The sequence below is a fragment of the Mobula hypostoma genome, chromosome 5, assembly GCF_963921235.1.
Source record: "Mobula hypostoma chromosome 5, sMobHyp1.1, whole genome shotgun sequence".
In the NCBI taxonomy this organism is placed as follows: Eukaryota; Metazoa; Chordata; class Chondrichthyes; order Myliobatiformes; family Myliobatidae; genus Mobula; species Mobula hypostoma.
The window spans coordinates 23,723,973-23,747,237 of record NC_086101.1 but is presented as its reverse complement, the minus strand read 5'-3'; the positions used below and the strand labels follow the sequence as shown (position 1 = coordinate 23,747,237).

General features: G+C 45.3%; 1 protein-coding gene and 1 non-coding gene across 7 annotated transcripts in view; both read left to right on the top strand.

Moving 5' to 3' along the window:
- The window catches only part of LOC134346688 (uncharacterized), a 64,426-nt gene that overhangs the window by 35,862 nt on the left and 5,299 nt on the right, over nt 1-23,265 (top strand). For 4 of the 6 annotated variants that reach the window (XM_063048202.1, XM_063048206.1, XM_063048203.1 and 1 more), the window contains 6 exons: nt 6,171-6,278; nt 7,455-7,553; nt 7,648-7,728; nt 14,891-14,989; nt 17,320-17,354; nt 18,694-20,962. In XM_063048202.1, coding sequence (XP_062904272.1) covers nt 6,171-6,278; nt 7,455-7,553; nt 7,648-7,728; nt 14,891-14,989; nt 17,320-17,354; nt 18,694-18,768 — 497 coding nt within the window. In that variant the 3' untranslated portion in view covers nt 18,769-20,962. Of the gene's footprint in view, nt 1-6,170; nt 6,279-7,454; nt 7,554-7,647; nt 7,729-14,890; nt 14,990-17,319; nt 17,355-18,693; nt 20,963-23,265 lie in introns of those variants that run through there. The other 2 variants (XR_010017988.1, XM_063048207.1) reach the window with 2 other exon arrangements.
- On the top strand, nt 8,856-9,019 carry LOC134347377 (U1 spliceosomal RNA). Its single transcript, XR_010018133.1, has one exon. It is a non-coding gene; the product is annotated as a U1 spliceosomal RNA (small nuclear RNA).

The window sequence follows — 23,265 nt, the reverse complement described above, 5'->3', positions numbered from 1 at the left end:
ACAAATGCAAATGTATATAAATAAATGGCAATAACGAGAGCATGAAATAACAAGAGTCATTGGCTGTGGGAACACAAGAAATAGAATGAGTATTCTTACCCTCTTTTGTTCATGAACTTGATGGTTGAGAAGTAGTAACTGCTCTTGAACCTGGTGGTGTGAGTCCTGAGCCATCTGTACCACCTACCTGATGGCAGCAGCGAGGAAAGAGAATGGCCTGGATGGTGAGGATCTCTGAAGATGAATACTACTTTTCTACAGCAACGCTTCATGTAGATGTTGTTACAAGGATCAGCCCTTGTAATAACATTCAGTGAGGCACTGAGAATCCGTATTTACCAACAAGTAACTTTTAATGTCTCAACTAACAAAAGCATGGGGGTTCACAAACTAACTAGCTGTATGCACCCCACTAGAATACCACACCCTCCATGAACAGTTAATGAAGAGAACATGATTACTGAGGAAAGGAGCCTACGCTGGCCTGGCATTCCTCCTGGTTCTGATCTCCACATGTCCGTGGGGGTCTCCTCATCGGTGATGGTTGGTCTCGGGTTGCTGGAGAGTTATCGCCCGCATATTTGGAGCTCCTGACCCTTATAGTGTTCCTTATCAGTTGAACTGATGGATCTCCATCTCATTGGCTCAATGTCACCTGTCCTACCTGGGTCACCTTTTTACTAGTTCTAGTTCAGGGCTACAGACAACATTGTTTCATGGTTCTGCCTACCCCAGCCTTGTGTCTTTGTGTCTTTACACTCTGACTGGTCCAGTTAAATGAGGCGACCCAGTCAGTCTAAACGAGATTACAGATAGCTTCTTTGGTAGGTCTGGCATCTTACAAAATAAGTAGCTACTCATCTGAGAATGGTCTCAGGTTTAGCAGGTCATTACCTGAAGCTCCTTGTGTCCACATTCAATTGCTCTGATTAGATTATCTTGAAGTTCAGGGTCCACAAATTGGGGGTGGGTGGTGGGGGAGGGAACAAAGACAATTGGTTTGTCTGCATCTCCTGTCCATAAGACCATAAAACCATAAGAATGTAGGAGCAGAATTAGGCCATTCAGCCCATCGACACTGCTCCACCATTCCATCATGGCTCACCCTGGATCCTACTCAACTCAATACAACTGGCTTCTCGCCATATCCTTTGATGCCCTGACCAATCAGGAAACTATCAACTTCCGTCTTAAATACACCCACGGACTTGGCCTGCACCATGGTCTGAATTAGAACATTCCACAGATTCACTGCTCTCTGAATAAAAAAAAATTCCTCCTTACTTCTGTTCTGAAAGGTCACCCCTCAATTCTGAGGCTGTTCCCTCTAATTCTGGATAGCCCAACCATAGGAAATATCCTCTCCACATCCACCCTATCTAGTCCTTTCAACAATCAGTAGGTTTCAATGAGATCTCCCCGCATTCTTCTAAATTCCAGTGAGTACAGGCCCAAGGCTGCCAAACGCTCCTCAGGTTAACCCCTTCATTCCCAGAATCATCCTCATGAACCTCCTCTGGACTCTCTCCAATGACAACACATCCTTTCTAAGATATGGGGCCAAAAACTGTTGACAATACTCCAAGTGCGGCCTAACTGGTGTCTTCTAAAGCCTCAGCATTATCTCCTCATTATTCTATTCCCCTTGGAATAAATGCCACCATTGCATTTGCTGTATTTACCACAGGCTCAAACTGTAAATTAACGTTCTGGGAGTCTTACACAAGGACTCTAAGTCCCTCTGCACCTCTGATGTTTGAACCTTCTCCCTGTTTAGATAATAGTCCCACTATTGTTACCTTTTACCAAAATGAATTTCCTCATACATTTCCCAACACTGTATTCCACCTGTCACATTTTTGCCCATTCTTCCAATTTGTCTAAGTCCTGCTGCAATCGCATTGCTTCCTCAACACTACCTACCCCTCCACCTACCTTCATATCATCCACAAACCTTGCCACAAAGCCACCAATTCCATTACCCAGATCATTGACAAACAATGTGAAAGGTAGTGGTCCCAATACTAACTCCTGAGGAACACCACTAGTCACTGGCAGCGAACCAGAAAAGGTCATCTTTATTCCCACTCACTGTCTCCTGCCAGTCAGCTATTCCTCTATCCATGCCAGTATCTTTCCTGGAACACCATAGGATTTTATCTTGTTAAGCAGCCCCATGTGTGGCACCTTATTAAATGTCTTCTGAAAATCCAAGTAAGTTACATCCACTGCCTCCCCTTTGTTCACCCTGCTTGTTACTTCCTCGAAGAATTCCAATTGAGTTGTCAGGCAAGATTTCCCTTCACAGAAACCATGCTGACTTTGACTTATTTTACCATCAGTTTCCATGTACCCCGAAACAATAGACTCCAACACTTTCCCAACCACTGCAGTTAGGCTAACTGACCTTTCTTTTGCCTTCCTCCCTTCTTAAAGAATGGAGTGACATTTGCAATTTTCAGACCTCCAGGACCATACCAGAATCAAGAGATTCTTGAAAGATCATGACCAACGCATCTGTTATCTCTTCAGCAACCTCTCATATTAAGATCTTTTGAGTCTGCTTAGCACTTTTTCCTTTGTAATAGTGATGGCACTCACTCCTGCTCCCTGACACTCACGGACCTCTGGCACACTGCTCGTGTTTTCCACAGTGAAGGCCGATGCAAAGTACCCATTAAGTTCATTTGCCATTTCTTTATCCCCAATTACTACCTCACCAACATCATTTTTCAGTGGGCCAATATCAACTCTCACCTCCATTTTACTCTTTATATAACTGAAAAAAAAAATAGTATCCTGCTTCATATTGCCTTTATATTGCATCTTTTCCCTTCTTGCAGCTTTTTTAGTTGTCTATTGTTGGATTTTAAAAGCTTCCCAGCCATCCAACTTGCCATTCACTTTTTCTACCTTACATGGCCTTTCCTTGGCTTTTATGCAGTCCTTGACTTCCCTTGTCAGACACGGTTGCTACCCCTGCCATTTGAGGATTTCTTCTGCAGGACATATCTATCTCGTGCCTTGTGAACTAGTCCCAGAAACTTCAGCCACCTCTGCTCTGCCATCACCCCTGACAGTATCCTCCTCCAATCCACCTGGGCAATCTCCTCTCTCATGCCTCTGTCCTTGTTTCATCAAATCCACTGATTGTAGACTGTAGTTTCTTTAGCCAACCATGGGCTGAACGGTTGGGAGGGTTTTACCCGTGATGTATTGGGCTGATATTCTGCTCAAAGGCATTTGTGTGCCCGTACCAGGCAAAATGCAGCCTCACGTCTATAGAAGTTTGCCAATGTTTTTGGCGACATGCCAAATCTTCGCAGGTTCCTAAGGAAGTAGAGGCACTGTCGTGCTTTCTTTGCGATTACATGTATATGATGTGTGCAGGACAGATCCTCTGAGATAGTTACACCCAGGAATTTAAAGTTATTGTCCGTCTCCACCTCTGATCCTCTGATGAGTGCTGACTCATGGGCCCCTGGTTTCCCTCTCCTGATGTACACAATCAGTCCCTTGGTCTTGCCGACATTGAGTGAGATGTTGTTTTGACTCCGCTCAGCCAGATTTTCAGTATCCCTCCTGTATGCTGATTCACCATCACATTTGATTCGGCCCCACAACAGTGGTGTCATCAGCAGACCTGTATATGGTGTTGGAGCTGTACTTAGCCACACAGTCCCAAGGAGAATGAAAGGTGGACAGCAGTTAGAGGGAGAAATAAATGAGGAAAGAGATCTGGTGAAGGATCTGCATCCCATACCTGTTGACAAGTTACCATATGGGCTCAGACATCATCTCCCATCCTCTACATTTGACTTTGGCCCGAGTGATTTGGACTGTTCAATCTGTATCCCCAGAGGCTTGCACACAGTACCTGAATATACCCAATATTTGGGTGCCTCAGTAAGGTAGTGGTTATTGTGATGCTATTACAGATCAAGGAGTCTGTGTTCAGAGTTCACTTCTGGCGTCCTCTTTAAGGAGGTTGTACGTGCTTCCCATGGAATGTGTGGATTTCCTCTGGGTGCTCCTGTTTCCCAAAGATGTACGGGTTAGGTTAATGGGTCATTGCAAATTGTCCTGTGATTAGGCTAGGGCTAAACTGCAGGTCGCTGTTGGCACGTTTCAAAGGGTAAATTTTGGATCACTGTTGGCACATTTCAAAGGGTAAATTGCGGGTCGCTGTTGGCATGTTTCAAAGGGTAAAATTTCGGGTCACTGTTGGCACGCTTCAAAGGGTAAATTGCAGGTCGCAGTTGGCACATTTCAAAGGGTAAATTGTGGGTCGCTGTTGGCACGTTTCAAAGGGCAAATTGCGGGTCGCTGTTGGCACGTTTCAAAGGGTAAATTTTGGGTCACTGTTGGCACATTTCAAAGGGTAAATTGCGGGTCGCTGTTGGCATGTTTCAAAGGGTAAAATTTCGGGTCACTGTTGGCACGCTTCAAAGGGTAAATTGCGGGTCGCTGTTGGCACGTTTCAAAGGGTAAATTTTGGGTCACTGTTGGCACATTTCAAAGGGTAAATTGCGGGTCGCTGTTGGCATGTTTCAAAGGGTAAAATTTCGGGTCACTGTTGGCACGCTTCAAAGGGTAAATTGCAGGTCGCAGTTGGCACATTTCAAAGAGTAAATTGTGGGTCGCTGTTGGCACGTTTCAAAGGGCAAATTGCGGGTCGCTGTTGGCACGTTTCAAAGGGCAAATTGCAGGTCGTTGTTGGCACGTTTCAAAGGGTAAATTGCGGGTTGCTGGCGGCACGGCTCAGAGGGTTGGAAGCGCCATTCCACTCTGTATCTCCAATAAAATAAATGATTCTCATCAGCACGGTGATGTTGTAATCCCAGATTTCAGACAGATTTCAGTTACCAAGTACTGCAGACTAGGCTCAGTGTAATTGTCAGCCGCTCTCAAATGAGATATCCTCTTAGTAAGGAAGGCAAGTGAAATGTTAGCATTCATTGTGAGAGATCTAGAATATAAAAGCAAAGATGGATTTCTAAGGCTCTATAAGGTATTGGTTTTCAAGCACTTGTCAGCAGTTTTAGGCCCTAATCTGAGAAAGGATGTTACTTATTTAGAGATTCAGCGCAGAATAAGTCCTTCTGGCCCTTCAAGCCACACTGTCCAGTGACACAAGGTTTCACCCTAGCCTTATCAATTTACAATAACCAATTAACCTGCTAACCAGTATGTCTGGACTGTGGGATGACTCTGGAGCACCCAGAGAAAACCCTCACATTCCATGGGGAAGCCTTGCAGACTCATTACGGATGTCATCAGAATTGAACTCTGAACTCCAACTTTAATAGTGTCTTGCTAACCATTCCACTACCACGGTGCTCTGCTAGCACAGCAGTTGTACTGGCATCAGAGAGGCTCCAGAGGAGGTACACCAGAATGACCTCCTGAATGAAAGGGTTAATGTATGAGGAGCGTTTGATGGCTCTGGGCCTGTACTCACTGGGGTTTGGAAGAATGGTGGCGGGGAAATCTTACTGAAACCTATCGATTATTGAAAGGCCTAGATGGAGTGGACATGGAGAGGATGCTTCCCATAGTGGGGCAGTCTAGGATCAGCAGGCGCAGCCTCAGAGTAGAGGGTCATCCCTTTAGAACAGAGCTGAGGAGGAATATCTTTAGCCAGATTGTGGTGAATCTGTGGAATTCATTGCCACAGATAGCGCTAGAGGCCAAGTTGTTGGGTATAATTAAAGCAGAGGCTGATGGGTTCTTGATTAGTAAGGGGATCAAAGGCAGGAGAATGGGGCTGAGAGGCAAAATAAATCAGGCATGGATGAATAGAAGTACAGACCCGATAGGCCAAATGGCCTAATTCTGCTCCTATGTCTAATGATTCTTTAAAGGTCAGGTTGTGAGCTCCTGAAAGTAGAGCTGATTTCACATTGGACAGTGGGCACTGAGTATTTTTGCACTATTGTAGAGGATTTCCACGTTCCTCCCCACCTTGGGCCACCGCTCTAGACTCTCTGCGGAGTGTGACTTGCTCCTGATCAGTGGTCCAGTGTCCAAACATTTCTGAATCAGGTGGGAACACAGCTTCACCCCCAGCCCGATCAGTACTGGATCACCAAAACTGTACCTGCCATGCGTCCTGTAGACCTGTTATGGGGAAGAGCCCTGCAGATTTAATTCATGTGTTCATTCCTCAGCAGAATTTCAAGGGAAACTATATCTCCTCTTACTGTGGATGACTTCCTGGCACATTCCGTCTCTCGTTGCCATTCAGTTGGCGCTCATTTCCTGGTGTATTGTTAAAGGTAGGTGCATGGCTCTTGATGAGAAACACGACAATGGGTTCCTGATGGGTATATGGAAGTTCAAAGGAGGGGGCTGTTGGGCTTAGATGAAAGACAGAGATCAGGGCCCCAGTGAGTGTGAAGGAAATGTGGGAAATAGGGATCCAGTGATTTTAGAGGGAATGAGGTGATCTGAAATCTGGTAGGTTTAGGGCAGGGATTCCCAACCTGGGCTCCACTGACCTCTCGGTTAATGGTAGGGATCCACGGCATCAAAAAGATTGGGAACTCCTGGTTTAGAGGGAACTTGGTAATCAAAGATCTGGCGGGGGAAGCTTCAAGAAATGAGGCGGGGCGGAACAGGATTGCTGTGGATTTGGAGCAAACATGGATAATGGCCATCCAATGGAATTAGAGGGAATGGGGATCCGGTTGGTTTACTTTACAGGGAATTGTGAGGGATACATGACAGAAGGATGGGTTTTAGAAAACGAGGCTCCACTTCACGGGATACAGAACAGTGCATGTGGAACCTCGGGGGTGGGAGGGAATGGTTCCATCCGGACTCCTGTCCCATCAGAAAGGGTTGACACTGTTATCACAAGGGCCAGGAAATGGTGGGCAACTTAGTGAGCCAATCCTGCAGTTACGGGAAATCCAGAGTAGCGCACACAAAATGCTGAAGGAACTCAGCAGCTCAGGAACTGCTGATGGAAAGGAAAAATAGCCGATATGTCAGGCTGAGACCCTTCTTCGGAGTTAGGTTGATTTTGGTCGATTGAAATGATGGATTGGTGAAGAGAGTTTCAGGAAAAATCAGGGCCTGGTAAATAACTGGATTAGGAGCGAGTTGGAGAAGGTGGGTGAGCAAAACATAAGAACAGGAAAGCTGTTTATGGTGAGTGGCTCAAATATTCTTCAGGGAAAAGCGAAGGGAACATAGGAATGAATCACAAGCTGAGGGACGGTGAAAAGCAAAGCCTGCCCTGAATCTGTTTACACAAATCAGACCATTATGCATTGAGCAGAAGAAGGTAAAAAACAGAATGCAGAATAAAATGCCACAAGAAGAGAAGGTAGACAATAAGGTGCAAGGTTATAACAAGTTAGATCGGGAGGTCATCTTGTCCTTCCTGTATCTTATTCTGTTAAGTACCATGAGATCTCCCGCCTAACAGTTGTTACATCTCTCTCCAGGTATTGTCACTATAACAATAATTGTTTTATTCTCTGCGTCTCTGCTACTGTTGTCCATGCCTGCACTGGCAAAGATTAACAGCGGCCTGGAACGTTGTGGTAAGCAGCAGATTATTTATTGTGCTAAAACAAAAAAAAAGTGTCAGCAATGAAACAAAATCCTCTAAATCACTGCACCGTCTGTTCTTGACAGTTTCCGTGGCTGTACCGATGAGTGGATTTCTTGTGATCTGTTTATCCAATTACGTCCTGAAGGAAAAGTTTCACCAGTTGAGTAAGTTCACCCTCATTACCATTCCTACTGATGGAAACCATGGCATTCACTTCTGAGTATTCGGGGTAATGTGGGAAATAGGGATCCGGTGGGTGTTCTTTGACCTACCAGTTCTCTGCATATTATTTGTCCCGGCGTGGACTGCGAGCTTTAGTTCACCACCGGGCTCAGAGATCCCCTCATACCGAGTCATAGATTTGGATTGAAGAGTTGGGACCCCATCCCCAATCCCTGCAGCAGGCCATTAGTCACAGGCTCCCAGTCCAAGAGCAAGGTGAATGACTTGGGAATTGCTAGTTGATTCATCAGTTTGTCCCTCCCTTCTCCTCTGCCACAGTCAAATCAGATTTTACTGAGATTTAAGGCCCCAGTTTTAGCTGTAATAGAATCATCTTGGAAGTTTTTAAAAAAATGTCAGTTCTGGGTGTAACTATGCGTGGATCTCAGAACAGCAAGTATAAAATAGTCCATTTCCTGAATGAAACTTCAACAGGCTGTCTTCACAAGAGAGTTCACACGCACACTCCCCAAGGCCCTGCTTAGAGTATGCCTTCCTAAACCCTGGCTCTGTGTGAGCTGAGCTCGAAATGAGAGGAGCCACTGGCCTCCGGCCAAACAGGACAAGGTGGGGCTGGTGGGGCTGCAGAGGCTGCGAGCGGACGGGAGCTGTTGGAACTCGGCCAGCCGGCCATTATCTACGGAGGGGACTACATGCAGGATTTCTGAGGGGTCCCGGGCCGAAATGTCCACTGTTTATTCCCGTGCATAGATGTTGTCAGATCTGTTGAGTTCCTCCAGCGTTTTCTGTGCACCGCTCAGATTTTCACCCTCTGCAGAATACCCCGTGTTAGCTATTGTGAATGGGACCCCGCCATCTGGCGGGCAGCTTCGGAACGGCGAGGCGACTTCCATTTAAGGAAGATATGCAGATAAGAGCGTAAAGAAGACGAGAAATGTTGAAAAATAACACTGGTTAAGAAAGAGAGGAAAGGCAAAATGTGAAGCTATATTGTCCTTCTCGGCCATCTGTGGTTAAGATGAAACAAAGTACGGTTTGCAATTGTGACTCGTATTGATGTTAAGGCGTGGTGTGTGTGGCTGGCTCACTGTGCGGGGTGTATTGAGGCATACTTACCTGGCAGGGAACGGTCGGTGATCAGGAGGGCCGAGGTTCCAGGACGAGGCTATCCCATTGCACTCCGGGTGTGCTGACGCCTGCGATATCCCCAAATGCGGGATACTCGACTGCATAATTTGTGGTAGTGGGGGACTGCGTTCGCGCTCTCCCCTGGTGGTCAATATAAAAACAGTAATATTACTGCTGTGTTAAACAGTTGTGCTTTATTATGCCGCCGCTGCGGGTAAGAGCGTAACAGGCCATTTGGCCCATTGGAGGTATAAGGTGCTTCTTCCCTCTGCTAGCCTGCTTGCACCCTTGGGCAAGGTATGGCACCCGCTTAGCCTTCCCAACCCCCCACCCTGATCAAGGTTACAAAGACCATAAGAGCAAGATTTAGGCCATTCAGCCCGTTGAGCCTTGGCAGCAGTGCACACAAATTGCTGGGGGAACTCAGCAGGCCAGGCAGCATCTATGGAAAAGAGTACAGTCAATGTTTTGGGCCAAGACCCTTCAGCAGGACTTGTATCACAAGTCCTGGTTTTGCAACCACTGATACCAGGCAGGCAATCTCAGAAGCCGGCTGGAGGCCTGAAACAAGTTTATTTGTCATATACGCTGGGAAAGCACTAGATTTTTTTTTAAATCTTGGCTGGATTCCCCTGTCTTTTCCACCGCCCAGCAGAAGGCAATGGCAAACCACTTCTCTAGAAAAATTTCCCAAGAACAATTATGGTGATGAATGGAGAAAAGAATAAAAAACATCAGTGTGAGGCAGGTATTAATGGAAGCCCATCATCATACACATCATATGACATGCACCATGATGATGATGATAACTTCTTCTCCCTTGCAACCTCATTCTCCAGCCTTCTCCCTGTGACCTTTAACACAGTGCCCAATTAAGAACGTATCATAGAAACATAGAAAACCTAAAGCACAATACAGGCCCTTTGGCTCAAAAAGCTGTGCTAAACATGCCCTGACCTTAGAACTACCTAGGCTTACCCATAGTCTTCTATTTTTCTAAACTCCATGTATCTATCTAGGAGTCTCTTAAAAGACCCTATCGTTTCCCCCTCCACCACTGCCGCTGGCAGCCCATTCCACGCACTCACCATTCTCTGAGTAAAAAGCTTACCCCTTACTTTTCCCCTGTACCTACTTTCAAGCATCTTAAAACTATGCCCTCTCATGCTAGCCATTTCAGCCCTAGCCCTAGGAAAAAGCCTCTGACTATCCACATGATCAATGCCTCTCATCATCTTGTACACTTCTATCAGGTCACCTCTCATCCTCCGTCGCTCCAAGAAGAAAAGGCCAAGTTCACTCAACCTGTTCTCATAAGGCATGCTCCCCAATCTAGGCAACATCCTTATAAATCTCCTCTGCACCTTTTCTATGGTTTCCTTGTCCTTCCTGTAGTGAGGCGACCAGAATTGAGCACAGTACTCCAAGTGGGGTCTGACCAGGGTCCTATATAACTGCAACGTTACCTCTCGGCACCACAGAGTCAACCTGCGTATCAGCTTTGAGTGTCCTATGGACTCGGACCCCAAGATCCCTCTGATCCTCCACACTGCCAAGAGTCTTACCATTAATACTAAATTCTGCCATCATATTTGACCTACCAAAATGAACCACCTCACGCTTACACAACACTAAATTGCTGTTGGAACTACAATAGGAAGAAATACAGTCAACGTTTTGGGTCGAGACACTTCATCAGGACTAACGGAAAACAGCTAGTAAGAGATTTGAAAGTGGGAGGGGGAGGGGGAGACCCGAAATGATAGGAGAAGACAGGAGGGGGAGGGATGAAGCTAAGAGCTGGGAAGTTAATTGGGAAAAGGGATACAAGACTGGAGAAGGGGGAGTATCATAGGACGGAAGGCCTGGAGTAAGAAGGGCAGGAGGGGATTAACGGAAGTTAGAGAAATCAATGTTCATGCCATCAGGTTGGAGGCTACCCAGACGGAATATAAGGTGTTGTTCCTCCAACCTGAATGTGGCTTCATCTCGAACACTAAATTCCACCAGCAATTTAGTGTTGTGTACTTGAATTTCTAGCATCTGCAGATTTTCTCCTGTTTACACCTCACACTTATCTGGGTTGAACTCCATCTGCCACTTCTCTGCCCAGTTTTGCATCCTATCAATGTCCCACTGTAACCTCTGACAGCCCTCCACACTATCCACAACACCCCCAACCTTTGTGTCATCAGCAAATTTACTAACCCATCCCTCCACTACCTCATCCAGGTCATTTATAAAAATCACAAAGAGTAGAGGTCCCAGAACAGATCCCTGAGGCACACCACTGGTCACCGACCTCCATGCAGAATATGATCTGTCTACAACCACTCTTTGCCTTCTGTGGGCAAGTCAGTTCTGGATCCACAAAGCAATGTCCTCTTGGATCCCATGCCTCCTTACTTTCTCAATAAGACAATAAGACATAGGAGCAGAATTAGGCCATTTGGCGCATCGAGTCTGCTCTGCCATTCAATCATGGCAGGTCCTTTTTTCCCTTCCTCAGCCTCAATCCCTGGCCTTCTCCCTGTAACATTTGATGCCGTGTCCAATCAAGAACCTATCAAGCCCCACCTTAAATACTGTACACCCAATGACCTGGCCTCTACAGCTGCCCGTGGTAACAAATTCCACAAATTTACTGTCCTCTGGCTAAAGAAATTTCTCCACATCTCTGTAAATGGACACCCCTTTATCCAGAGTCTGTGTCCTCTCGACCTAGACTCCCCCACCATTGGAAACATGCTTTCCGCATCTACTCACTTTAGGCCTTTCAACAAAGGTTTCAGTGAGATCCCCTTTCAACCTTCTAAATTCCAGCTAGTACAGACTCAGAGCTATCAAACATTCTTCGTATGTAACCCTTTCATTCCCAGAATCATCCTTGTGAACCTCCTCCGAACCCTCTCCAAATGCCAACACATCTTTTCTGAAATAAGGAGCCCAAAACTGTTCACAATACTCAAGGTGAGGCCTCACCAGTGCATTATAAAGCCTCAGCATCACATCGCTGCTCTTGTATTCTAGATCTCTTGAAATGAATGCTAACATTGCATTTGCCTTCCTCACCACAGACCCTACCTGCAAGTTTACCTTTAGGGTGTCCTGCACAAAGACTCCCAAGTCCCTTTGCATCTCTGATTTTTAAATCTGCACATTTATTTCTACTACCAAAGTGCATGACCATGCATTTTCCAACTTTGTATTTCATTTGTCACTTTCTCGCCCATTCTCCTGATCTAAATCCTTCTGCTGCCTACCTGTTTCCTCAACACTACCTGCCCCTCCACCAATTTTCGTATCATCTGCAAGCTTGGCAACAAAGCCATCATTTAAATCATTGATATACAGCATAAAAAGAAGCGATCCCAACATTGACCCTTGCGGAACACCACTCATCATCACTGGCAGCCAACCAAAAAAGCATCTTTTCTTCCCACTTCCTGCCTCCTACCAATCAGCCAACACTCTAACCATGCCAGTAACTTTCCTGTAATACCATGAGCTCTTAACTTGGTAAGCAGCCTCATGTGTGGCACCTTGTCAAAGGCCTTCTTAAAGTCTTAATATACAACATCCAGTGCATCCCCTTTATCTATCCTGCTTGTAACCTCCTCAAAGAATTCCAACAGGTCTATCAGGCAAGATTTCCCCTTAAGGAAACCTTGCTGATTTTGTCCTATCTTGTCCTGTGCCACCAAGTACTCCATAACATCATCCGTAGCAATTGACTCCAACATCTTTCCAACCACTGAGGTCAGGCTAATTATCAAGCTCACTTAACTTTGACAGGGTTCAACCTAACATCCTTTTCCAGAACTTCTTTGCAAAAGCACAGTCCACACAGAGATGGGTGATTGCCTCACCCTCATCACAATCCTGAGGGATTGGAATGAGAATCCAACAGTGCAGACAGGATCCGATAGGGGGAGACTCCTTGCACTACCAGCCAAGTGAGGTGTTGATGCTTGCTGAGGCCAGGCAGAGAAGCAGTCTGCCAGACACACATGATTTAGCCTCTCCTGACAGGACAATACTCTCATCCCAGGAATTAATCTGCCTCCAATTAAATCACATCCAATGCTATGATCTCCCGACTTAAGTAAAGGCAATAGAACACTTTTTCTTCATTTCCTCTGGGATCACAGAACACTGCAGTACAGGAACAGGCTGTTCAGTCCATCTAGTCCCTGCTAAACTGTTATTCTGCCTCATCAACCCGCACCTCGATCATATCCATGTTCTTACCCAAACTTCTCTTAAATGTTGAAACTGAACCTGCACCCACCACTTCCTCTGGTAGCTCCTCCCACTCCCTCACCACCCTCTGACTGAGGATGTTCCTCCTCAGGTTCCCCTTAAGTATTTCACCTCTCACCCTTAACCTGTGACCTCCAGCTTTAATTTCACTCTCCTTCATAATTTTGTGTACCTCTGTCAAATCTCCCCTCACTCTCCTACACTGCAGGGAAGAAAGTCCTAACCTATAACTCGGGCCCACAAGTCCTGGCAATGTACTTGTAAATTTTCTTGGCACTCTTTCAGTCCCTCTTATGGGTAGGTGACCGGAACTGCACACGATACTCCAAATTAGGTAGGCCTCACCAGGGTTTTATACAACTGCTGTACTCAACCATTTAATACATGAATGCCGATGCACCAAAGGCTGACACCAATCCTGATCTAAATACCCCTGCAATCTCCTCTGCTCTGAGGAAAGCAACCTCATCTTCACCACTTTACTAACATAACCAATCTCGCCCCGCAGTCATTTTACCGAATGGCAACTGCTCCCCTCCCAAAGCCCTGCCATCATTGCTGAAATCTGCACCCATCACCCAGTTGTAGTCAAGCCAGTGTTTCCTAAATGCTCATTAGGTGTCCCCTTTCCTGTACTCTCTATCTATATTGATAAAGCCCAGTATCTCAAATACATTCCTGTGTGCACCACTTGTCACAGTCTTCCAATCGGAAGAATGTCTTTCCATCAGCATCTCCTGCCTCCTGTTACCAAGCCAATGCTGGATCCAGTTTGCCAACTTTCTGCAGATCCTGCTGGATGTGCCTTAACCTCCTGATCGGTGGGTCGGACGGCCTAGTTACACTCGTATCTCTTACGGTCTGGCACAACATGAATCAGGACCCACCAGCTTGGTTAGCCTCATCACTAAGGAAGTGGTGGATGCAGGTTTTGTTTGGCGGGTAAGTGCTGTGAGGCACCAGATCCTCTGTCTCTAGCCTGATCCAGACTTAAAGAAGAGAAAACAGTAGACGGTGGGAGGAAGAGAAGGGGGATGAGGTGGAAATATGAGAGAGAGAGAGAGAATGATAACTATTGGTCCCTGTGCCAGATTCACCCACTGCCACACTCATCCCCATCTCTCTTCTGCTCTGCCCATACCCCTTTAGGTTTTCCTTTCTCCCTCTAATCCATTTCCTGTTTTCTCTCTCTGCTCTGCCTCTCCTCCTCCTCACTGCATCACTACCCCGGCCCAATTTCCTTTCCCCTCACCCTTTCGGTTAAGCCCTCAGCCCATCTCTCTCTCCCTCGCTTTGTCTCTCACCTTTCCTTGACCCCAACACTCCACCTCTCCCCGTGCTCCATGTCCCACTCTCTGCCCCAAACAATCCCCAACTCCTTCCCCAGTATCCCTTTGTCCTCTGTACCCTTCCCCACCTGCAGTTCCAATTTGCTCTCCTTTTTTCCGATTCTTTCTCTCCCAGTTTCCCCTGCTCCTCTGCCCTCCTCCCTCCCCTGCAGCCACCTCCTTACCCATATCTCTCCATCATTATTTTTTTCCATGCACACAATTAATGCGTTACAAATGTTAACATATTCATTTCCAATTGGGTTTTCTGTGCATGTTAATTGTGTATATTTCCTTCTGCTAACTTTAGTTCTGTAGTATATTTGTATGTTTCGTGGTATTAAAGCTGATGTTAAAATTGGGAGTGCCTTTGGGGATACTTGGCATGAACCCACTCAGTGAGCCCATTCTTCTGCACTTTCAGATAAAGGTTGTCACAGCCGCACTCTGACCTGGGGCACGTTCCTCAAATCGACAGTTGCGATTGCAGTGATCCACTCCGTGTACTTACTGATGTGTTACTGTGAGTATCAAATGCACCAAAGCTTTCAGTGGCTTGATCACAGTCTAAGGATCTCAGTCACGGTGAAAAATTACCGTAGTTTCTCACCGACACTTCAGCTTCTGAAAGGGAAAGAGTCGTGGGAAAATCTCCAACACGCTTCTCCGTCTGTCTCTCTCTTCCTTACTCTGTCTCTCTTGCTCAGTCTCACTGTCTGTCTGTCTCTCTGTTTCTGTCTCTCTCCATTCTCTCTAGCTCTCTGTTTCTCACTTGCTCACTCATTTCCACCCCTCTCTACCTCCATCCTGGCATTCCCTTTCATTCAGGAAGTACTTTCACCCAGATCTGTGGGGTTCTGCTGGAATAGCAATCGGTTTATTGTTGTCGCATGTACTGAGAGTGAAAAACCTGCCCTGCAGACTTTTCATTCAGATCATGTTATTATCATTAATTAACTTTATTTCTTGCATCATTCACATGCATGAGCAGTAAAAATCTTTACATTAGGTCTCTGTCGAAATGTACAATTTATAGTAATTTGTAATAAATAATATGTACAACATCAGTGTCAATTAACCAGTCTGATGGCCTGGTGGAAGAAGCTGTCCTGGAGCCTGTTGGTACTGGCTTGAACGTCGGTACGTTTCCCGGATGGTAGCAGCTGGAACAGTTTGAGGTTGGAGTTTCTTGGGTCCTCAATGATCTTTTGGGCCACAGTGGATTGGGGTAGAACGAGGTAAAACAATAGCAGAATGCAGAGTAACGTGTATCAGTTTCAGAGAAACTGCAGTGCGGGTAGACTCTAAGGTGCACGGTCAAAACAAAGTGGATTATGAGGTCAAGAATCATATTGTACTAGGGAACCATTCAATAGTCTGATAACAGCAGGGATAGAAGCTGTCCTTCAGCTTTGTTGTACATCCGCTCAGGCCTTGGTATCTTCCACACAGAGATGCCACAATGCAGATATACATGTGTAGTCACCAAAACCTGAACAGGAAAATATCCTTACACCACTACCCTCTGCCTCACGTCACCAGGCCCATGGTGGAACGCATTAGGTAGCTCACTGTTGTCGCTAGTCTCCAGGTGGAATCCATGACGGAGCTGAAACTGCCCTGGACTCCCCGGCTGGGAGATGCACCCTAAGATCCCTGGTGTAGGAGCCTCCAGCTCACTCAAGAGTTTAAAAAACTCACAGTACAAAGCCAATTCTTATCAAAGTATGTACAGGTCACCATATACGACCTTCAGATTCATTTTCTTGCAGATATTCTCTGTAAAACAAACAAATACAACAGAGTCAATGAAAAACTACATACATAGATGGACAACCAGCTAATGTGCAAACGAAGACAAACTATGCAAATACAAAAATAATAAAGTGAGTCATTAGAAAACACACTGTATGGCTGTCAGGTTTGGGGGGAAAGTTAGCTGCATCAAATCAGAAAGTACTGCATATACTTACTCAGTGGGTCAGACAGCGTATGTGGAGAGGGAAGCTGGTTACTTCGGATTTCCAGCCCATACAGCATGTCTCTGGGTTTCTTTCATTCGATACTCTGTGAATTTGCTCAGTGGAATCACACTGAACATTTGGAATTCCAGGTTGTCACGGTGTCACGGAGAGTGGTAAGGGAAGACTGGAGGGGAGATGTGGAGAGAGGGAAGGGGTGGGAAGAAGGCTGGGAAGGTGAGAGATTGAGGAAGGAGAAGAGAGGTGTGGGAAGTGGGAGAGAGATGGAGGGAGAGTAGGATATAGGATGGTTAATGTTAAGAATCCATACCCATTTCTCTGTCTGTTCATTTTAAACGTTTGGGACATTGTGGATCATGTGTGGAAGGACTGATTGTTGCAGATCTGCCGGCAGTGCAGATCCAGGGAATGACAGTAAGTGGGAATGAGATAACAGACCTGTGGAAAGCCTCGGTTTCCGAAGATCAATAAGGCGAAGGCGGCTCCCAATGCAGGTCGGGAGCCTATATCCTGATTCCATGCCCTCCGAGCACAGGGGTTCCCATCAGTAAAAATCACGGTACTAGGGAGCAGAATTTCCTGATTTGCTCTGTGGGAGACACCTCGGGCAGTTACTGTGGGTAACATGGCTCTTCCAGTGATAGTTTAACTTTTCCTGCTATCTGTCCTGGGACCTTCCCCAGTCTGTAATCCAGGGGTCCCGTCAGCACTCAGTGTTCAAACTCAGCCATGAGGAGAAGCTCCACCAAAATAGACTGAAATAAGAGCAAACAGGAGTTAAACATTATTTTATTGAGGCTGGAATTAAAGTGTAAATAATCTGACGATATTGTTTATTTATTATTTATAAAGGATATTTTGTTCATTCTAGGTCTAAATAAGGCACAGGCAGGTGACAATAAACAGGTAATTTTTATAATAATAATTTCTCCTGCTTTTTAGTGTTGTGTTCCAAGTATGGCTGGATAAGTTCACTGATACCCTCTCCCTCTCTTACTCTCACATGTTCACACTGTCCATAAAATCCTCTTGCTGTCTCCTACACACTGTTGCACCCAGAGAACAACTTTGGGGCCATTTTCGGCAATTGTGCAAGATGTGGTTGGAAATTACATAATTATAATTTCTCTTCCTATTACATTGCCTCCATGTCCAGGCATATTCTCCACGTAAATTATGGACATTTATTATCCTTACCAAACCCCAGCCCCACCCCTACCCACTCAGTCTGGAGTTGCAGAGTGTGGCTGGTTTGGGGTCCTCCTTTTGCATCATTTGTTCAGTCCAACTTGCTGTCTCTGTGGTCTGTGTCACCGTGGTTTGAGTCTGAAGGGTCATCATCAGGTAATCTGCACCCTCACTGAGGACAATATAAGGATAGAGGAGCAGGTAGTATTGAGGAAGCAGGGTGTCTGCAGAGGACTTGGACAGATTGGGAGAGTGGGCAAAGAAGGGACACAGCTTTGGGAAGTGTATGGTCATGCACTTTGGCGGAAGAAATACAGATGTAGACTATTTTCTAAATGGGTGGAAAATTCAAAAATAGAAGATGCAAAAGCACTCGGGAGTCCTTGTGCAGGAGTCCCTAAGGATAACTTTCAGATTGAGTGGGTGGTGAGGAGGTAAATGCAATGATAGCATTCATTTCGAGAGGACGAGAATATAAAAATAAGATTGTAATTCTGAGGCTTTAAGAGGTATTGGTCGGACCACATTTGGGATATTGGGTGAGCAGTTTTGGGCCCCTCATGTGAGAAAGGATGTGCTGACAGTGGAAAGGGTCCAGAGGAGGTTTAAAAGAATAATCCCGGAAATGAAAGTGTTAACAACTGAAGAGCATTTGATGGCTCTTGGCCTGTACTCGCTGGAGCTTAGAAGATTGAGGGGGGTCTTGTTGAAAGTTATAGAATGTTAGAAGACAAAGATAGAGTGGATGTGGAGAGGATGTTTCTACAGTGAGAGGAAATAAGACCAGGGGGCACAGTATCATAATACAAGGATGTCCCTTTAGAACAGAGAAGAGGAGGGATTTCTTTAGCCTAAGAGTAGGGAATCTGTGGTATTCATTGCTGCAGACAGTTGGGTATATTTAAAGCGGGGATTGATAGGTTCTAGATTAGTAAGGGCATCAAAGGTTATGGGGAGAAGGCAGGAGAATGAGGTTGAGAGGGATAATAAATGGAGGCTTTATTTTGCCCCTATGTCTTACGGTCTTATGGTAACAATTACAATTTGTCTATTCCAGCTGATTGGGGAAATGCGTGATCTGAAAGCTGAATCAAGTCATGAAGCTGAATCCAAGAATGCTCAGATTGTTTAGAATGGACACAACAGTCTTCGTCTGCTGATCCTACTGAGACGGTCACGTTCTCTGTCTTCCTGCTATTGACTCAAGCTTGAAATACTCAATGTTATATGTTTTGGACCTGCCCGAGTCTTGGAAAATATTGGAAAGAAGTATTTCAAACTTGCTTGACACTTGTTAAAGTTTAAGCCTAATCCTTTGATGCTTTATTTGGTATTGTTGGAGGAAAGGATGTTAGTTTGTAGTCATCTGATTGCACACTTTGGCTTCTATGTCTCTGATGGTCAGAAGGACGCTCTTGCTTAAATGGAAAGATGCGGCCCCTCCTATTCACGCCCAATGATTACATGATCTGATGTCATGTTTAAATTTAGAGAAGATTCTATGTTCAATCTCTGAATCTAGTCAAGACTTTAACATCACGAGGAGAGGAGAAGGTGGCAGCGTGACGCAGCGTGCTTGGCTGCTCCGAAATGATATCGGTATTTGTTAAGTAGGTACCGTGCACAATCCTGATTTGATGGAGACAGATGTGAGCAGCACGGAGGAACATCTGGAGAAACTTCTGAAATCCCCGCTTCGCTGCCGCTGCTACTGTGTGATCGAGAATCTCTGGAGGGGAAGGCCCCAAATCCTCAGCTTTTCCTATTGCCTGTTGCCGGGGCTTGGGTCGAAGCGCTCGGAAGAGATGGTGCTCGGTGTCGGAGGGCTGGTTGGAGGGTTGAAGTTTTCAGACGGACTCAAGAGTTGATTGTGGGTCGGCTGCTTCCAGGGTGCTGCATCGGCAAGTTTGCAGCGCTGGAGGTTCATGGCAGGGGGAGTTTTTTTCTTCCTTCTACCGTCTGCGTGAGATGATGGGACTTTCGAGAGACTTTGAGACTTTTTTACCGTGCCCGTGGTCTGTTCTTCATCAAATTACGGTATTGCTTTGCACTGTTGTAACTATATAATTATGTGGTTTTTGTCAGTTTTTTTTAGTCTTGGTTTGTCTTGTGTTTCTGTGGTATATCAGAGGAACATTGTATCATTTCTTAATGCATGCAGTACTAAATGACAATAAAACAGTACTGCGTGTCCTCATAATCTAATCTAATCTAAACGTTGTGGGGACCTTTTCTGAATTATTTTCAAAATCTTTGATTTGCCGTTAAAGCACAGATGAAGACTAATATTTTTTCCAGCACACACCTCACATCATAGTCCCCCAAGTCAATCATCCACATACGCCAAAACTCCAAACACCTCCACATCCCCCATGGTCTTCCCCATGCCCCGCGGGAAGGTTGCAGGGGCTCCGGATATGCCCTGTGGCATCTTTTCAGATCAGAAGAATCCTAGGGTCTGGATTCACCTTGGGGGACTATGATGTGAGGCAAGTGGCGGAGCCCTGGACAGCCATTGAAGAATTGGAGTTCATGCTCATCAAAGTGGAGATGGGGAAACGTAATTCCGATCCGAAACTGTGGTCATTTACTGATGAATTAATCCAGAGAGACGAAACAATGACTATCCTTCGAAAGGATCAGCAGAAACTCAAGAAATCGATCTAGAACAGATTGTAAGAAGCCCAGGGGACCTATAACGGCCGTCTTCTCCTTGTTGGCCTCATTCATCAGGATCTGGCAACATCCACTCCTCAGATCCAGCACATTAAACCACGTCGCACCATTCAGACAGGCTATCACATCTTCGGCCTCAAAGCCCATAAAAAACAATAGCTTATAGACACACAAGAAAGAATAACATCTATGCCAATTGGTTCGTTTTACCTCTTATCAATAATATAACCCAAACAAGTTGTGAAAGAGAAGCACTTTCTCAGCAGTTAACATAACAAAGAAGCCATTTTATTCTAACATAACAAAGAAGCCATTTTCATTAGCCTTAGCAGTAACATAAAAGAAGAAACCCCTTACACTTATTTTTAAATGATAGATTGTTCAGAAGTACCATTTCTTTTATATCTTTCTTCCTTTGTCTTACATCCCTTAGCATTAATTCCCCTCTCAGCATTGTTTCTCAGCTCTTTATTTAGTTTGTTTGTATCTGTATGTTTATTTGTATTTTAAAATAAACTAAACCTTTGAAATTCAGACTGCTTGCCAATCTTAACTCCTGGAAGAACTCTTAGCATCAGAAATTAAACAGAGATTCAACAACTAACTCCTCCTAACTACACAATGTCCACATCTCTCCATCTTCCTTACATCCATCTGCCTATCCAAACATCTCTTAAAAGCCTTTAACATATATGCCTCTACCACCATCCCAGGCAGCACATTCCAAGAATCCACCACTCTCTGAGCAAAACACTTACCCTCACATCCCCCTTGAACATACCCCCTCACGTTCAATGCACACCTTGTGGTATTAGACATTTCATCCCTGTATAATTTAATTTGAATAAGTATCTTGCTTTTGTGTGTGTGATAATTCTTCAGTCAGGTTGACAAGGTGATGTCATGGTGCCAGATCCAGGAGACACAAGTGATACTATAATCTGGAGCAGAAAATCACCAGGACTGAAGCAGGTTCTTGACTCGAAACATCGATCGGCCCTTTTCCTCCGCACGTACTTCAGCAGCTGAATCTTTGCTGGGTCCACGATCTCGATGAGCTGATTGGTAGGAAGTTTGGGAGGGGAGTTGACTGGATTGGAGAGGGAATAGGTCGTAAGGAAGTAAATGGGAACGGGAGGAGATAGGGGAGCAGACATACATATATCTAAAGATTGATGGATTCCTCCGTGACAATGAATTCCACAGATTCACTGCCTTCCAGCTGAAGATCTTCCTCCTGGTCTCAGTTTTAAAGGGGTGTCCCTTTATTCTGGGCCTGTGCCTTCAGATCCTTAACTCTCCCACTGATGGAAACATCCTGCTCATGTCCATTCTTTACGGGCCCTTCAGTGTCACCTGCTTTGGTGGAGTTCATACAGGGTTAAAGTTTGAATCTCCCATCTCTTCACTGAGGCAGTACTTACATCATATTAGAGAATGTTAGAGAGACAACACCTAGAGTATGGTGCTTCCATTATTTAAAAAAAAAGATATGGTAGTGTTGGAATTAGGTAAAAGATGTTCACAAGACTACTTCCTAGGATGAGAGTGTTGTCCTACCATAAATGTCTAAGTAAATTGGATCTGTGTTGTTTGGTGTTTAGAAGAATGTGGGGTGATCTTGTATAGGATCCTAATTTTTTTATTTCCTAATTTCTTTAGCCAGAGGGTGGCAAATCTGTGGAATTCATCGTGAAGTGGCCAAGTCGTCGGTTATATTTAAAGCAGAGGTTGATAGGCTCTTGTTCAGTAAGGGCATCAAAGGTTGCAGGGAGGCGGGGGAGAGGAGGATGGCAGGAGAATTCATTTGAGAGGGAAAATGATCGAATGGTGGAGCAGGCTTGATGGGCAGAATGGCCTAATTCTTCTCTAGGTCCTATGGTCCAAGGATGTAGAGCAGGGTAATGGTGAAATGTTTCCACCAATGGGAGCGCCTTAATAAGGCACACAGTGATCTTTTATTTCAGAAACAAGCTTTATTCATAACAATACATATACAATAAGAAAAAAAAGTGAAGAACTTTTTACATGCTTTGTGTAAAAATTTTCACTCTGAATGAAGGGGATAGTTGTAAGGAAATGGTATGGTAATGGAGTGGTTAGCACAACTGTCTACTGTACCAGTGACCAGGGTTCAATTCCTGACGCTGTCTGTAAAGAGTTTGTATGTTCTCCCCATGACCGTGTGGGTTTCCTCTAAATGCTATAATTTCCTCCCACAGTCCAAAGACATACTGGTTGGTAGGTTAATTGGTCATTGTAAATTGTGCTGTGATTGCGCTGGAATTAAATCATAGGATTGCTGGGCGGCGCGTCTCGAAGGGCCAGAAGGGTCTACTCCACGCGGTATCTCAATAAATAAATCAACCATCGGAGGTGTTAGGGATTTCTTCTTGGAGAGGATGGTGAGTCACTGGAATTCACTACCCAAGAGGGTTATGGAGACTCGATCACTGGGGGTATTCAAGGAGGAAGTAGTTAATTTTTTTGAAAGATCAGAGAATTTATGGCGATGTAAAACTGTCAAAGAAGCGGAGACCTGAGATACACCAATCATACTGAACGCCGGGGCAGGGTTGATGGGCTGAAGGGCCGACTCCTGCTCTGATTTTCTTGTGAGTCATCAACTTAAAAGATCAACAGAGCCACAACCTGGACTTCATGCTCACAGTAACGTTATTACAGGTTGGGACGTGGGAGTTCAGAGGTCAATTCCGGCATCATCTGTAAGGAGCCTGTGGAATACCTGGGTTTTCCCCGGGTGCTCCAGTTTCCTCCCACAGTACAAAGACATATGGATAGGTTAACTGGTCATTGTAAATTCTCCTGTGATCAGGTCAGGTTTAAATTGGAGTTGTCAGTGGTTTCTGGGTCAGCGAGGCTGGAAAGGCCTGTTCCGTGCTGTGTCACTAAATAAATAAATCTCTGGACTGGGTCTCAAATTCATGTCGCT